Genomic DNA, 17,317 nt, shown 5'->3' on the forward strand with positions numbered 1-17,317 from the left:
GCAATAATATGTGGTATTCATATATTTACATGACAAATACATATATTTGTGTTAAGCCCCTATATACACAGATTATCTTGAATAGTGTTTTTCATCATTGTCAAGTGTAGTAGAGATGTTTCCATCATTAAGGCTAAGACCCTACAAATGTTTATTAGACACATTTATCTGACAAATCTGAATATTTAGTATAAGACCCGTAAAGTTATTTATCATACAAATTTACAACTTGCACTACCGTTCAAAAGCTTGACGTCGCTTAGAAATGTTGTAATTTTTATGAAAGAAAATCAGTTTTCTTCAATGAAGATACCATTAAATGAATGATAAATCCAGTGTAGACATTGTTAATGTGGTAAATGACTATTCTAGCTGGAAATGTTTAACCCTCATGTCGTCCTGCGGGTCAAAATTGACCTGTTTTAAAGTTTGAAAATGTGGGACAAAAAATATATATTCATACAGAGGAACATTTCCAGCAACCATCACTCCTGTGTTCTGATGCTACATTGTGTTAGCTAATGGTGTTGAAAGTAGGGATGTTGACCTAATATTGGCATAAAGATGTAATATTGGTCGATATAGTTATCGTTTTTTTCATGAAAACCGATAAAATAATGCCTGGATTTCGCCGGCATTTGCTGGACTAATGGAGGGAGAGTGTGAACTGTTTGAGACAATTGAAAAACGAAAGGGCATAAATATGGCATTTTTTCCATAACTTAAGTTGAAGTAGTTTTCTTATTTTGCACAGACGATGTTTACATATGGAAGCCTTGTTGCGTTTGAGAATGCATCCAGTAAAATCAGGCACGATGTGTTAATTCCACAACGGGAGACGTGATGTTACCTAAAATGAGTTAAATGGCCCAAATATATCGGTTTCAGTTGATATCGGAATTGGAAATTGAGAGTTGGACAACATCGATTATTGGCAAAAAAGCCAATATTGGACGTCCCTAGTTGAAAGGCTAATTGATGATTAGAAAACCCTTGCGCAGTTATATTAGCACATGAATAAAAATGGGAGTTTTTATGGAAAACACGAAATTACCTGGGTGACCTCAAACTTTTGAACTGTAGTGTAAATATTAAGTCCTGATGATATTTTCCATGATACAAATTTACTTCAATAATTACCTACAAACTCAGAACTGCTGCCATTCTGTAGCTAATTAAAAGATAATGTGGTTGGAATATCACTATATTTTCTGTAAATTTTTGGTTTTGATCTTTTTTTTTTTTTTCAAAGTTAGAGAAGGAATATAGAATATAGAATCCCTGGAGGGTGTTTTTTATCCACCTATCCCATCCTAATGATTCTTATACTTCCCCTAAACCTGATCAGCAGCCCAGCAGAGCAGCAAAACATGAAGAAAAGGTGATGAAGTTCTGAGATGATCCTACCTGGCAGGGCCAACATGGAGGGGTAATCCTTGCAGTCAGACACCCCCGTGTCATCAGAGATACAGTCCCTCCACAGGTTGGAGTAGAAGTTGGAGGTGGTCAACACAGTGAGACTCTCAGAGTAACTCCAGTACTCTGTGGGAAGAGTGGAACACACCAGGATCCATCCACACAGGCAGGACACGAAGCAGCCGATCTCCAGGTACATCACCACCGTCCTGTACTTCATGGTGAGCGCTGGTCCTCCACCAGAAACACTCAGAGATGAATGAAGCTAACGAGCTGTCGGTGTGGGAACTGATCTGCCCCTCTGTGTTGTTGTTGATGTGAAGCAGCAGAGTGGACGTTTGTTTCTCTTCTTATCATTGAGATGAGAAACAAACATCCTTTGGGTTCACACAAGGATTACATCACACTGGGTCGTCCTGCCGTTAGGTAACCCAGGCGTTCAGCTCTACTTCCCACGGACTTTAATGCCATTTGTGTAAAAATATAGAAAGTTAATTGAAAAAAGACAAAAACAGAAGACTTCTGCCATTTTTTGAGGTCATTAAAACCCACTAAGTACAAAATTTGGCAAATTTAACATCCAGAGTGCAGAAATGACCATAAATCATTGTCATTGTAAAGCAGAAGCAGAAATTTCAGTTTTTTTTGATGGCGAAAATTCAGGTAGGGCTGCAATGAAGATTATTTTTGATTAATGAAATGATTATTTTGTTTTGCCTATAAAATGTCAAATTGCCCCTCATAATTCCCAGATCATACTATAAAACATACGCTAAAGTGTTTTTTCTTTAAACAAACCACCTGTTTTTCAGTTTATTATAGAAAATGAGCCACATTTGAAGGCCTCGTTATTGTCCTTTTGTGTCTCATTTTTGTAATATTTTGTCTTTTTTAATTTTTTGTCTATTTTTGTCGTTTGTCTCATATTTTTGTCATTTTGTGTCTCATTTTTGTAATGTTTAGTCTTTATTTTGTTGTTTTTTGTCTGACTTGTCGTTTGTTTCATGTTTTTGTCATTTTGTTTCATTTTTGTCTCGCTTGTGTTTTTTGTCTGATTTTTGTCATTTTGTTTTTCGCTTTTGTTATTTTTTGTCTTGTTTCTCCATTGTTTTGTTGCTTTGTAACTTCTTTGTCAAATTTTTTGTCCCTTTTTTGTTTTGTTTCGTGTCGTTTGTCTCGTTTTTGTCATTTTGTCTTATTTTGTAATATTTTGTTCTTTTGTCTAACTTGTCATTTATCTCATGTTTTTGTTGCTTTTTTCTCTTTTTGTCGTTTGTTTTCTTTTTGTCTTGCTTGTCTTTTTTTGTCATTTTGTTTCTCAATTTTGTCACTTTTTGTCTCGTTTGTCCATTTTTTTGTCCCTTTGGAACTTCTTTGGCTAATTTTTTGTCTCTTGCGACATGTCGTGTCTCATTTTTGTAATATTTTGTCTTGTTTTTTGTCTTATTTTTGTCTGACATTTGTCATTTGGATCATAAAGTAAAATACTATAGAATTCAGTTCCAGATAGCTGTGACTAAATGTTGTGTTCCTTTGTAGACCCTCTGTGATCTGGAATTTTTAGTTTGTAAATGATAAACTGAGGCTGAATGTTGTTGAAATTGAATTTATTTTTCTTCAGAAACTTCAGGTTGTCCATGGTGTTCTATAAAATGATAATTTATTAACTGTGAACATTTTCAGAATGTACTTTTTTGCACTTAAAGGGAAAAATGTGGAGTTGTGTTTTTTTTTTTTTTTATAGGTTATTATACACTGGTTTTACTGGTCACTGGAGATCAAATTGTCCTGAATGTGATCTAAAATGAATTTGACACCCCTGCCTTAAACAATCAAAGTTAATCTGTTAAACGATCACTACAGAAGCCAGCTTGTACAGAGGAATGCTCGACCTTTTTGACGGCCCATGTGTGTGTTTTTGTTGCCGGATCGAGCCTCCTCCTTTCTCTCTGATGGAAGGAACAGTGGCATGTCTGCTGCAGAGACAGTGAACAGTTTACTACGTTACTATACTTTAAAATCTGGAAGCTTAAATTGTGGTTTATTCAGTTAAAAACTCGGTGGACAAACCTTTTCTGATGCTGAACTCTGCATGCAGCTGCACATTGAACTGTACAACCCAGCAGGATAATAAAACTCCCCACCAGGCCAACGTACAAGGGAGATCCGATTTCATAGCTGAGGAGACAGCAGTTAAAAACAAGACTTATTTTTCTTTCATTTACTTCTTTATGCAGGTTGTTTACAAGCTGCACGTTACCTCAGTTTGGATGGATCTGCTTTGCTGTGTAGAAAAGCTGCAGCCACCGTGTTTACATACAAACAATACCCGGCCACGTCTGATACGCCTGCATGAGGGAGCGTCAAAAACACATGGGAAAAAAACAAGAACAACCTGTGAGTGGGTGTCATGAGAACACCTGAAGCTTTCTGTGCGCAAACAACTTGTACTCACAGCCCAACACGTGGAAAACAGACGCTGTTATTAACATCCTGTTTTTATTCCTCTGGTCTCCACCGATGCGTGTGCACTCCATTCCAAAAAACATGAGGGTTGCACCAATCAAACCGAGGCAGAGGCCGGTGAGCAGGAGCCCCCTGACTGCCTGGATGTACGCTGGTGACGTAAAACACATCCAAGGCTTAAAATAATCACCTTTCTACTCTTATGCTGCTACAGTGGTTATTGATCAGTGAAGTTTACCTACATTTGACAGTCCACAGCACCCCGAAGTCAACACAGTTCACCAGAGCGGTGGAGTCTTCGTAGCAGTCCTTCCAGAGGTCCGACCAGAACCAGGCCGTCTCCACCACAGAGGAGCCCCCCTGACCCCCCAGCTGGGCCACCCTCCAGTAAGAACAGACATACAATCAATAGAATCATAATAGAATATCGATTCAGGTTTGCACAGTCTTGTTACTCCGCCAAGGAACGCCAAGTGCAAAAAAAAAATAACTGCAGTTCCTCTAATGTCCACTTGAGGCTGTAAAAGTGGGCCAACTCCCCTATACCCCCATGCTAAAATGTCCAACTTTACAGCCGAAATAAACACGTTTACAGTCTGGTACAATAAACTGTTCTGGTCTCTATAGCTAATTTCCACATTCATGACCAACATATGAGGGGTGAATTTTGATATAACTCACCCTTTTACATTGTATTAGGCCTTAAAGTTACGCATGACTCTGTCAAGGAATGGTGGAGTTATATGAAGATCGCTGTCCGTCTGTCTGTTAGCAACATTACTCAAAGATGGACTAACTGATTTGGATGAAATTTTCACTGAAGGTCAGAAATGACACAAAGACCAAGTGATTAGATTCTGGCAGTGATGCGACTTATAGTCTGGATCCATGGATTTGTTAAAGATTTCTGTATCATTGCGAGATAGCGGCACGGCGTCACTGTTAGTGGTGTACGATCCTGCAAGATTTGGTGTCGATCTGATACTGAGTTAACACAGGGCCGCTGTCGCTGATACTGATACTCCAGACTAACTTTTTCAATAGTTGGGAGGTTTAGAACAAAGGTTCGGTGCTGTATTTAGTCGTCCACATCTGGAATGAAGATAGGGTTGTAAATGCTTACAGGGTTTAAGAATCAAACTCAACTCAACTTTATTATTTGACCCTTGAAGGGCAATTTGTTTTGCAGCAAATTTGCACAAGCATTCCAGTAAGCAAACAATAAAAAACTAATTAAAAAAATAAAAACCACATAAAACAGTAAAAATGCAGTAAAAACTCAATAAAAACCATAAATAATAACAATAAATATCACACGAAACATAAGATTGACATGGACACTAGCAGCAATCTTGGTCATTCATATAGTCAAATATAATTAGTGCTTTTCTAGTTGATTTGGTGCATTTTACATGAGATATAGTCCTCATTTGAGACACCAGAATTAATTGCTGTGTTTGTTTCTTTGCCTACCTCCAGTGGTCCATAGCCAGAGTGCAGCCCACCAAACCCCAGCCCAGAATGCAGAACAGCAGACCCACGATCTGAGCCGCCCTCCTCCACATCCCTTCAGTCTGGTAAGTAGAAGAACCTTCGCTGTAGAGCTTTAAATGTGCCTAAAACTGCAGTTATGAATTAGTTTCCGAGCTAATTCACCTATAAACACAAAGTCTAGGTGTGTGGTTTAGTCTGGTCTTCGAGATTAGCTCTTCTTGCTGCTGCTGCTGCTGCTGCTTGTGTATTTGGGTGGAGGTTTGAAAAACAGCAAAGCCGACTGTGTTTACTGTCAACCAGACCTGATTAGGCTGACAGAGTTTTATTTGTTGTCTGAAAGGTTACAAAAGACCGACAGTTCAATTAGAAGACGTGTTCAAACACACTGGAGATGATAAACATGGACAACAGGCAGCAGAAACTTTACAGTGAAAAAACATTAATACATCAAAGATTTAAATATTACAGAACTTAACTATAAATGTGCTTTTCCCACCTATTAACAAATTAAACAGAAAGACATCCAGTTCATCACATTCATTATTATTTGTCTGACATTGTTCAGATATAAGAGTTTTTGATGAATGGTGTAGTTTCGCTCCTCGAGCTGCCTGACAGTGACGACGCTGTCCGGCTGCTGCTGCTGCTCCTCGACTCTGACAGAGTCGATATGCTGGATCTTGACGAGATCTCGGACCCCGATCCAGATCTGGACGCTGAGCTGGACCCCACAGACCTGGCGGTTCGCCCCGTCTTCGATGAACGCCCCGACTTTGCTGTGCGACCAGATTTGGATGTACGTCCTGATCTGGAGGAGATGGCAGACACGTCTGTGCGTTCAGACCTGGACGACAGCTCGGAAATAGAGGACACTTTGGTCTTGGAGGTGATCTTGGACACTGTTGACAGAGCTGTAGTGGACTTGGTTTCCTCTGGGTCTGGCAGAGCTTGAACTTTGATTATTCTAAAAGAAAAAAAGAGAGAGAGAGAGATACACATATGCGTTGTTAAATATGAAGAGGTTCCAGAGCCCCATTTGCTATTAACAATTTTCATGTTTTTGATTTGTAAAAAAGTTAACACTTAGTATTATTTTAAAGCCCTGAGTCTAACTTCATGATGATCTTATCCCACTAGGAAAACCTCAAAATATCACAAACATCACCTGTACAGCTGTCTAGTAAATCTCAGCGAAAATACAGATAACGTGAACTGTGTTCTTAATGTTTGAGAAAAATTTGCATCGTAGTTTGGTTTTTGGGGGGAAAACACAAACAAGCTATCAAAAAAACACTGTCATGTTAAAGTAGAGACCTGGAGCAACATTATATATGAATTATTAATATATACACCACTGATCAAAAGTTTGGCTTCACTCAGAAAATTCCATGTTTTCCAGTAAAACTCCCACTTTTATCCATGTGCTAACATAACTGCACAAGGGTTTTCTAATCATCAATGAGCCTTTCAACACCATTAGCTAACACAATGTAGCATTAGAGCACAGGAGTGATGGTTGCTGGAAAAAAAAACACAAAAAAAAAATATCTAAAGTGAATACATATATATCAGTAAAACTTCTAATATTTTCTTGAAGAACGTTCACAAAAAATCAACCAAAATCCAGCGAATTTCACTGGATTTTGTTTGATTTTTGTGAATCATCTTAAGAAACTTAACATTTTTTTTCCACCAAAAAATGTTCAAAAATTTCCCAAAAATGTTGAAAATGTGGACATCAAAAGTTTCACTATGAATATATATTTTTTGTCCCACATTTTCAAACTTTAAAACAGGTCAATTTTGACCCGCAGGACGACATGAGGGTTAAACATTTCCAGCTAGAATAGTCATTTACCACATTATCAATGTCCACACTAGATTTATCATTCATTTAATGTTATCTTCATTGTAAAAAAAAAAACTGATTTTCTGTCAAAAATAAGGACATTTCTAAGTGACCCCAAACTTTTGAACGGTAGTGTACATCCAGAGATTCTTTAGAAATGGGAGGATAAAGTGAGGTTTCGAGCTGTGCAAACAGTTGTCAACATTTGTGTGTTCTTTGAGCGCCCTCTAGTGTTTAAAGTGCTCCATAGTGACATGTTTTCTCTCCTCATTTAACTAGAATGGCTTGGAAAACACCAGACCTGTCTTTATTTACACCCACAGCTTGAGGTTATGCTGGAGCGTTCCCACAACAGACACCTGCACACTCCCACCTTCAAAAGCAGCTCGGCTTTAACACAGCCCTGTGGATAATGAGTCACTCCACTCTGAGCAGCAGGGTGCTGGTATTTATAGAGGAAGTGGAGTTATTTATTCACTTCCTCTGGCAGCAGCAACAACAACAACATGTGTCTGGACTCACGTGGCTTCTCCTCCACAGAGCGGCTTGCACACCGACCACAGATAGAAGAAACCACCAGTGGAGTGAAAGGCTGCGCCCACCCAGCCGAGGAACAGCGGGGTGCCAAGGTCATACCTGTAGACGTCACACCAAGAGAGAGAGTGAGATTTAAAGATTTCAGTTACTGTAGTTACACTGCCTGTCCAAAAAAAAGTCACCACCTGGATTTAACTCATCAAATAGATAAGAGTATTCCATTGGAGAACCATCATCTTCCAGGATGTTCCAGAGTGATGGGGCCAGTAGTTTCGGTTTGGTTTTGGTCCCGACTTTGTGCTGGTTGTTGACTTTTAGGACTGGTTTCACACTGGATTCTGACTGGTTCTGAACATTCTTTTGGACTGGTTTAGGTTTGATTTTGGCCCTGGTTTTAGACCTTTTTAGGACTGGTTTAGGACTGGTTATGCAATGTCTTGGACTTTCTAGGAGTAGTTGAGGTTTGATTTTGGTTCTGGTTTAAGACTTGTTGGGGACTGGTTTCAGACTGTCTTTGACAGGTCTCTGGCTTTTTTTTAACCCCAAGAACACCAAATCTATGACCAAGCATGGTGGTGGCAGTATCATGCTCCATGGAACTGGAACTTTCCACAAAGTAAATGGAACAATGAAGGAGGAAGATCACCTCCATGTTCTTCAGGAAAACCCAAAACCATCAGCAGAAGGTTGATCTTGGACACAGCTGGATGTTTCAACAACACAGTGTGCCCAAATACACATCAGACGTGGTAAAGAAATGGTTCCATCAGGCTGGAATGAAGGTTCTAGACTGGTCTCCCCAAAGTACTGACTAAAACCCATCAAGAACCTGAAGAACCAAGTCAGAAAGACTACACATTTAGTAACTGCACCGGAATTGCTGCAGTTCCACTAAATTTGTCATCTTTTTGTCTCAGACTTGAGATGAAATGATGCCCTCATCATGGCTAGTTCCTACCAGCCTGTGGGGATTAGGGTTCTGATCTGGGGTTGGTCAGGTTCACCAACGTTATGTTCCCAAAGAGTGAGGTCAGCTGATACCTGAAGATACTGAATGACCAGGTCTTTCCATCAGTGGAGTTTTTCTTCATGTTCCAAAATGATGATGTCAGGATCCATGGGGTCACTTTGAGAATGAGTGGATCAGGGAGCATGAGATGGATTGACCTCCACAGAGTCCAGACCTCAGCCCCACTGAGGGTCTTTGGGATAATCTGGAGAAGACTTTGTCCAACTCTCCCATCATCAATATAAGATATTGCCAGAAAATGAGTCCAACTCTGGACAGAAAGTGTGCGCCCTTTTTTGGACAGGCAGCGTACATTAAAACCAGGTAACTTACTTCAGTCCATCGAAGTTCGGGTTGAAGTATTCCACTGAGACGTACTGGGCATAAACTGCATATCCAGATGAAGCCAGCAAACCTGAAGGTAAATCATGTTGAGAATGAGAGAAAAACCTGAAGTTACTCTGTTGACTACAAACAGCTGATAATACCCACTAGTACAGGAGTACAGTTAGGACTGGGTAATGTATGTTTTAGACAGATTCAAATGCCATTAGTAAAAACTTTAACACAACAAATTGCACCAATTTAAACAACCTAACGCATGACTAGAAACACTGACTGAGGACAACACTGCAACACTTGAGGATTGAAGGGACCATCACAACATAATTGGTAAAACACCAACTTTTCTTTATTTTCTAATATTTTCATCGAAATGTTTTGCATTCCTGCTTGAATTTTAACCCTTCCAAAGTTTTACCAGGACAGATAACTCAACCGGCTGATCCATCTCATGATGTTAGAGCATCAAGTTTCAGCCATCTCATATCACAAAGCCTGGATTTCAGTCAAACTAAGAGCTGTAATTCATCCAAACAATCACAAACTGTTCTAGTTGTCTTTAATATATAATATAACATAGTGTATCAGTGGAGAAATTGTATATAAAGAATACTTTCTAATCAAGTGCGTTGTTTATAGGCTTCATTTATACGAGTCTAATAGAAGAGGGTGAAAAAATGTAATTCTAAGGTTCTTCATTTTACAACTTAGGGGGCAATCTGTACAATTTTAATAATTCTTTTTTTGCATCATGTTAAATGTAGTTAATAGTTAGGATTTGCTATAAGCAGCTGTAAGTCTATGAGCTGATTACCTGTCAAGATAAAGCAGTGCGTTGTGCTGAATGTGATGTTTACATGTTGATAAGGAAACTGCAGACATGCTTATTAACTGGCGCCACCTTATCCGTCTTAGTTTAATGATAATAATAATTACCACTTATGACAAAGAGCAGTTGAGGCTGATGGAAATGTTATTTTTGCCATTTTGGGATTTATTTTTTGCCATTTCTGTCTGTTAATGGTGTAAAGTTAAGCCTATGTTACTAGTGTGATGTAAAATTTGGTATAAGAGGCTTGAGGACATTTTGCATCAAACCACAAAGGGTAGCCTCCTTCCTCAGATGCTTATTGTTGTCTTATTGTTATTTTATTACAAATATGCATATTATGCTTCTTTCAAAACATTTTCCATGTACACTATGGTTCAAAAGCTTGGGGTCACTTAGAAATGTCCTTATTTTTGAAAGCAAAGCAGTTTTATTCAATGAAGATGACATTAAATGAATCATAAATGCAAGACATTGCTAGACATTGTTTCGACATTCGATTCAATGTTCAGATGCCTAACTGGATGATCTCAGGTCATAAAGGTGTGAATTTAAGAATTTAATACGAATGCTGTCCGTCTAAATTGTATAATAAAGGTGCATTTGTGTTGTTAAAACCAGACATTTACCGCTGATGACGTGGCACCATCCACCGGCGTAGATCTTCTTGTACTTGGAGCGGTCTTTTCCCCCGATGAAGGTGCACTCCATCCCCATCAGACTGAGGACAAACCCCAGCATGCCCAGAGACAGAGCGGCCATCAGCAGGCCTCTCACGATCTGGATGTGTCCTGAAGCCACACAGGAGGACAGAAAGGTGTTTATAAATCATGCTGGATGTGATAAAGACTTTAAACTATAAAATACAATGCAAACTTCATCAACTCACCCTCCACAGACCAGAGCACAGGGTAATCATAGCAGTTGCTGACAGCAGTTGAGTCTGTAAAGCAGGACCTCCACAGGCTGGACCAGTACCAGGCCACCTTGATGATGGACGAGCCCCCCATGCCCCCGATGGAGGTGATTTTCCAGCCCTCCATGGCCATAGTGCAGGCCACGAAGATCCAGCCCAACACCGTCATCAGGAAGCCCCAGATCTGGACCACTCGGATCTTCATGTCAGAGCCTCTCTGTGAGTAGATTCCTCCAGAAGTTTTGATTTTATCCTCGATCGCTCATCCACAGTCCAGTTTATATAATTTTCTTCTTTGTTTCGTCAGTCCTTCACTCACACAGAAGCCGTTTTCATCTGGAATCAAAGTGATGTGGAAGTGGCGTCCTGCCGTCCAGGAGAGGACTAGTGGATCTCAGGTACCCAGCAGAGGTGTAGAGTTGTTTTCCAGGTGTTCCTGTACATGTGGGTGAGAGACGACAGTTGGTCAGTTTCCCATGAGTTGCAGGTAACAGTTGTGCTCACCTCAGCTTGTGTCTCAGGTTACTGGAGACTACATGCCCCTATTAGTTCTCTCTGTACTGTCACTGATATGCAATTTAAAAGGAGGAAATTCTGTTTATAGCATCAGTAAGTTTAGTAGTTTTCTTCTTCTAAATATTCTCTAATTATTTTTTAGTGTTTCTGATTAATTATGAAATCCCTGGCCTTCTAAATCCACCGCAGACTAAAACTAAATGAGACAAAAGAGACGAAACATAACAAAAAAGACAAAGTTACAAAGGTATGAAGAAAAATTTACAAAATTACACAGAAAAAACACTTTAGCCTATGTTTTTTATTATGTTCTGGGAAATTATGAGGGGAGATCAGACATTTTATAGGCAAAACAAAATATTCATTTCCTTAAACAAAAATAATCTTTATTGCAGCCCTACCTGAATTTTGGGAAATCAAAAAAACCTGAAATTTCTGCTTCTGCTTTACAATGACAATGATTTATGGTCATATCTGCATTCTGGATGGTAACACTGCAATACTTTTAACTTAATGGGTTTTAATGAGCTCAAAAAGTGGTGAAAGTTCTACGTTTTTGTCTTTTTTCAATAGAATTTTTATATTTTTACACATATGACATTAAAGTCCGTGGGAAGTAAAATTAAATGCCTGGGTTAGCTGAACGGCAGGACGATCCAGTATGATGTAATCCTTGTGTTGGAACGTGAAAGATGCTTACTGGACAAAACCATCTAAGAGATAAGATGAGAAACAAACGTCCGCTCTGCTGCTTCAGAGGGGCAGATCAGTTCCCACACCGACAGCTCGTTAGCTTCATTCATCTCTGAGTGTTTCTGGTGGAGGACCAGCGCTCACCATGAAGTACAGGACGGTGGTGATGTACCTGGAGATCGGCTGCTTCGTGTCCTGCCTGTGTGGATGGATCCTGGTGTGTTCCACTCTTCCCACAGAGTACTGGACGTTCTCCGAGGTGGGCAGCATCGTGTTGACCACCTCCAACTACTACTCCAACCTGTGGAGGGACTGTATCTCCGACACCACGGGGGTGTCTGACTGCAAGGATTACCCCTCCATGTTGGCCCTGCCAGGTAGGATCATCTCAGAACTTCATCACCTTTTCTTCATGTTTTGCTACTCTGCTGGGCTGCTGATCAGGTTTAGGGGAAGTATAAGAATCATTAGGATGGGATAGGTGGATAAAAAACATTCTCAATATGTTATTCCTTCTCTAACTTGGAAAAAAAATAGATCAAAACCAAATAGAGCGAGTCCATGGAACACCTTTGAAATCAAACAAGCAAATTTAACATGATATGACATTGGTTTTCAATCGAAGACCTTTAATGATTTGTTTATAGAGTGAGTCTATGATTTTTCATGTATTTACATAGATAGATCATGGGATGTAGAAACATTCTAGCAGCACCAAGTGTTATGAAAGGTCTGATTTGTCTAAAAGTGTTGAGGTTGGATTTCACTGTTAGATGTTCCTTTAACGTGGCTGTTGAAACACAGCATGGAATCAAGAGTCACACCAAGATATTGAATTCAGAGACAATAGATAAATATGCAAATCAAGAACAAGCAGCAATTCTGAATTTGTAGGTAATTATTGACGTAAATTTATATCATGGATAATATCGTAAGGACTTAATATTTAGACTACCGTTCAAAAGTTTGGAGTCGCCCAGACAACTTCATGTTTGCCATGAAAACTCCCCCTTTTATCCATGTGCTAACATAACTGCACAAGGGTTTTCTAATCATCAATGAGCCTTTCAACACCATTAGCTAACACAATGTAGCATTAGAACACAGGAGTGATGGTTGCTGGAAATGTTCCTCTGTACCCCTATGGAGATATTCCATTAAAAATCAGCTGTTTCCAGCTACAATAGTCATTTACCACATTAACAATGCCTAGACTGGATTTATCATTCATTTAATGTTATCTTCATTAAATAAAAAGCTGCCTTTCTCTCATAGAAATAAGGAAATTTCTAAGTGACTTCCAAACTTTTAAACGGTAGCGTATGTTATTTGGGTAAATTTGTAAGATAAATAATTCCACTGGTCTTCTACTAAATATTCAGATTTGTCAGATAAATGTGTCTAATAAACATTTTTATGGTCTTAGCCTGAATGGTGGAAGCACCTCTGATATACCTGACAATGGGCTTAGCATGACTATAAATACACTACCAGTCAAAAATTTGGACACATCAATGCTTTTTATTTATTTGTATAATTTTCTACATTGTAGTTTTATACTGAATACTAAAAGTTTATTTGTTTACAGGATAATTCCACATGGATTCTTTTATAGTTTTGATGTCTTCAGTATTAATCTACAATCTACAAGAAATCTACAATACAATACTACAATAATCTGCAAGAAAATTATGAAATAACACCACTGAATGAGAAGGTGTGTCCAGTAGTCTATGTCTGCATGTAAATACTGATAAATATCTGCCACCCAACACCAATAACAGTCAAACAACAAAACAACATGTGATCTAACAGAATAAGAAGGAAGAGTTTTCACACAGACCCTCACTGAATATGGCTCCAGCTAACAAAGACTTCCTGTTTACATGAACAATATGAGGAACTAAAATGGTAATAAGTGCTCTGATGGTTAATTTTCTGTCTTTAGTGTTTGCTGTATTTCAGTCACACCTGTTTCCTTGCAGTGTTCCTCCACGCCTGCAGAGCGCTGGCCGTCTGCGCCGTCATCACCGGCTTCTTCGGAGGCGTCCTCACGCTGATAGGGATGAAATGCACTAAAATAGGAGGCTCAGAGATCGCCAACGCCAGGGTGACGTTTGCTGGAGGGATAACCTACCTGGTGTCAGGTAAACATATCTGAACACTTTCATGTTTTTATATCAAGCTATAGATGGATGGATGATGGATGGATGGATGGATAGATGATGGATGGATAGATGATGGATGGATGGATGGATGGATGGATGGATGGATGGATGGATGGATGGATAGATGGATAGATAGATAGATAGATAGATAGATAGATAGATAGATAGATAGATAGATAGATAGATAGATAGATAGATAGATAGATAGATAGATACTTTATTAATGTCGAGGGAAATTCCAGATATTTACAGCATTGACTTTTTCTTGGTAGGATTCTGTGGTATGATCACCTATTCATGGTGGGCCAACAGAGTCATCACTGAGTTTGTGGATCCAAATTTCAGGGCACAGAAGTAAGTTTTTTAAGAGACATGAGCATTATCATAATGTCCAAGACAGAGAAACACATTAACAGATATACCTCCACATGTGCTGCTCAGATTTGAACTTGGAGCTGCTGTTTTCATCGGCTGGGGAGGCTCCATCCTGCTCATCTCAGGAGGGACGGTGTTGACTACCTTCGCTGGAAAAGAAGGTCTACCATCAAGGTGAACAGAAACCCTCCTCTTTAAAAGTCGTCTAGTCTTAGAATGTCAACAGTAACACGGCCAACAAACTTGAGTAGTATAGTAAGTTCACGTTGTATTTCCTCTTTCAACCTCATCAGCTCATCAGATCGGCCACGGAGGCCGGTTTCTTACGCCACTGGCCGAACCAGACGGACCTACATGCTGCCGGCCTCATCATCTAGAGTGACTCTGGTGCCACCGCTGTTCTATGAAGGCAGGAAGAGCCGAGCAACCAGAGCGACGACGAAGACCGGTCGAACCTTCAGCAGGGACAGCTTCGTCTGAGCTGGACCGGAACTCAGAGCCGAGGGAGTGACTAGACTGACATTTTTAGGGAACATGTTAACATGCTTTCTTACCGAGAGGGAAATGAAAAGATTGATACCACCGCCATGTCAATATGGAGCCGCTTAGCTTAGCATAAATACTGTAACGTACACTAGCGTTCAAAGGTTTGGGGTCATCCAGACAATTCCATGTTTTCCATGAAAACTCCCACTTTTCTCCATGTGCTAACATAACTGCACAAGGGTTTTCTAATCATCAATGAGCCTTTCAACAGCATTAGCTAACACAATGTAGCATTAGAACACAGGAGTGATGGTTGCTGGAAATGGACCTGCTGAACTAGACTGAGTTTGACAGCCCTGGTCTACTGGATGGAGAGGTATCAGAGTGGTATCGATCTTTTCATCCATCTTGCTGCGAGAAAGCAAATAAGTGAATTGGCATAAATAATATAAATATACATAAATTCTGCTTAACAATAACTGCTGTTTGAATTTGAGAGCCATTTTTGTCTTTTATCAGGAAGCATCCATCGTCTACTGAGGCTGTAGATCTTTTTTGTCTTTTTGCTTTGTTCTTTCGATGCACACTGAGGTTCAGTATAAAAGAGAACATGAATATGACAACACTTAATACTTGTTTACAAATCTGTTGATCAAAACACGACCAGGTTCCACTACTCAGGTATGTCACCTTCACCAGGGGGATGTTATATCTGGGTTCCTTACATTCAGTTGAGCTGTTATGTTAATTAAACTAAAGATACAAACAGCATTAACATCACATAGTTAGAAAACCTTTCAACATCTAGTAAACACAGAAAAGTATGACAGTAATTCAAAATATGACATGTAAAATAATACTCTTTACTGTATCTTTTAAATTTATGGAGTTTTTGTTCTTTGAGAGCAAATCTACACTTCAAATCTGACTCCTTTTTTAGTTTGATTAAAAAATTTAGAAAACTTCCATCAGACTTTTTAAAAGCCTTACACACGTTTTACATTTTAATGGCTGCATATTTTAAGATTTTGACCTTTAGTTTGTTGCATCGAGATAATCTCTCATTTATTATTTTGAAGCTCCTGAAGTTTTTTCTACTTCTGCTTTTCTACATTTCGCCAGATGGAAGGCATCCCTTGTGCTGCATGAAATCAGTCCTCCTACTTGTATTTTTCACCTTTATGAGGACAGCTAAAGTAAATTTGGTGTATTTCTGCTCAGTCATTTTGATGAATGTTTTAATGTTTTTTGTGAATTCAGTAAAACAACAAAAACTAAACTGGTTGAATTTTCCTATTAAGTATTTTTGTATTTATAAAGGTCACTTTTCTTTCTGTTGTTTGTCTCTATTTGTAGCCCTGCGACAGACTGGTGACCTGTCCAGGTGTCCCCTACCTTCAACCCAAGTCAGCTGTGATAGACCTCAGCCCCCCATGACCCTAATGAGGATTGAGTGTAGATAATGGATGGATGGAATTTTCTTTCTTCTCTGGCTTCCAGACAGTGTCCTGTACTTGTTCTGAGGTACTATAAGATGTCACTCAAAACCAATTTGCCAAATAACAGCCAGAATATTTGATTCTGTGTCACCAAAATGTGCTTCAGATTCTCTCTGATTCATATGAGCAGTCCAGTTATAACACATTTCCAGTTTAGAGAACTAAACAGAATGCTTTACACGGTACATTTATTGCTCATTATTCATTTAAAGCTGCTGGTTGTGAGCTCAGCTGCAGCTGCTGTGGTTCTGTCTGAGGTGCAGTAAATTTCTCCAGCTGATCCCATTTAAATCTGCAGTGATTTTACAACAGATGTGCTTTTTAGTTCCCTAAACATTCAGTGTGTTATAACGGGACGGGACCATCACACTCACAGTTCGTTATGGATCAGAAGAAATGCAGAGCAAAATGCAAGAATTTCCAAAAGTAATCCTGAAAAAATCATGCTGTGACCTGCAATAGAAGAAGCAGTGGGAGTGAGACGGACAGTAAATCTGGAAACTGGATCTAAATATGCTTACCAGCTCAACAATCTCATCGATCTTTCCTCTACCTTTAATCTGACTGTAGGATAAAACAAATGTCTGTGACAGATGGAAGCTCAAATTAAAAACAGCTGTGTTCCCGCTGCTCCAGTTAAACCTGTAGATCAGAGGAGTCAAACGCATTTTATTTCATCAGCCCCATTCAGCCCAGTTTGATCTCCAGTGACCAGTAAAATC

The 17,317-nt window shown here is 39.3% G+C and overlaps 2 protein-coding genes across 3 annotated transcripts; one reads left to right on the forward strand and one right to left on the reverse strand.

Moving 5' to 3' along the window:
- Positions 1 to 5,657: 5,657 nt before the first annotated feature.
- On the reverse strand, positions 5,658 to 11,303 carry LOC111589075 (claudin-10-like). The gene is made up of 5 exons (XM_023299786.3): positions 10,832 to 11,303; positions 10,572 to 10,733; positions 9,105 to 9,186; positions 7,748 to 7,861; positions 5,658 to 6,340 (listed from the first exon to the last, which is right to left on the reverse strand). Exons 1-5 carry the CDS (start codon positions 11,061 to 11,063, stop codon positions 5,938 to 5,940), a joined length of 993 nt encoding a protein of 330 aa, XP_023155554.1. The 5' UTR covers positions 11,064 to 11,303; the 3' UTR covers positions 5,658 to 5,937.
- On the forward strand, positions 10,938 to 16,384 carry LOC111589076 (claudin-10-like). 2 transcript variants are annotated; one of them, XM_023299787.3, is made up of 7 exons: positions 10,938 to 11,077; positions 11,166 to 11,256; positions 12,132 to 12,444; positions 14,053 to 14,214; positions 14,508 to 14,589; positions 14,677 to 14,784; positions 14,904 to 16,384. In XM_023299787.3, exons 3-7 carry the CDS (start codon positions 12,213 to 12,215, stop codon positions 15,088 to 15,090), a joined length of 771 nt encoding a protein of 256 aa, XP_023155555.1. In that variant the 5' UTR covers positions 10,938 to 11,077; positions 11,166 to 11,256; positions 12,132 to 12,212; the 3' UTR covers positions 15,091 to 16,384. The 2 variants fall into 2 exon arrangements, with proteins under 2 accessions (XP_023155555.1, XP_054864678.1); XM_055008703.1 differs by having other exon boundaries at positions 11,166 to 12,444.
- The last annotated feature ends 933 nt before the right edge of the window (positions 16,385 to 17,317 follow it).

The sequence above is a fragment of the Amphiprion ocellaris genome, chromosome 24 (assembly GCF_022539595.1).
Source record: "Amphiprion ocellaris isolate individual 3 ecotype Okinawa chromosome 24, ASM2253959v1, whole genome shotgun sequence".
In the NCBI taxonomy this organism is placed as follows: Eukaryota; Metazoa; Chordata; class Actinopteri; family Pomacentridae; genus Amphiprion; species Amphiprion ocellaris.

Coding starts and splice junctions, on each gene's coding strand:
- LOC111589075 (XM_023299786.3), bottom strand. CDS start 11,063: ATGAAGATCCGAGTGGTCCAGATCTGGGGCTTCCTGATGACGGTGTTG. Junction 9,187..10,571: donor ATGGTGCCACGTCATCAGCG/GTAAATGTCTGG, acceptor ATTTACCTTCAG/GTTTGCTGGCTTCATCTGGA. Junction 7,862..9,104: donor CCGAACTTCGATGGACTGAA/GTAAGTTACCTG, acceptor TGACGTCTACAG/GTATGACCTTGGCACCCCGC.
- LOC111589076 (XM_055008703.1), top strand. CDS start 12,213: ATGAAGTACAGGACGGTGGTGATGTACCTGGAGATCGGCTGCTTCGTG. Junction 14,215..14,507: donor GATAACCTACCTGGTGTCAG/GTAAACATATCT, acceptor TTTTCTTGGTAG/GATTCTGTGGTATGATCACC. Junction 14,785..14,903: donor AAAGAAGGTCTACCATCAAG/GTGAACAGAAAC, acceptor CAACCTCATCAG/CTCATCAGATCGGCCACGGA.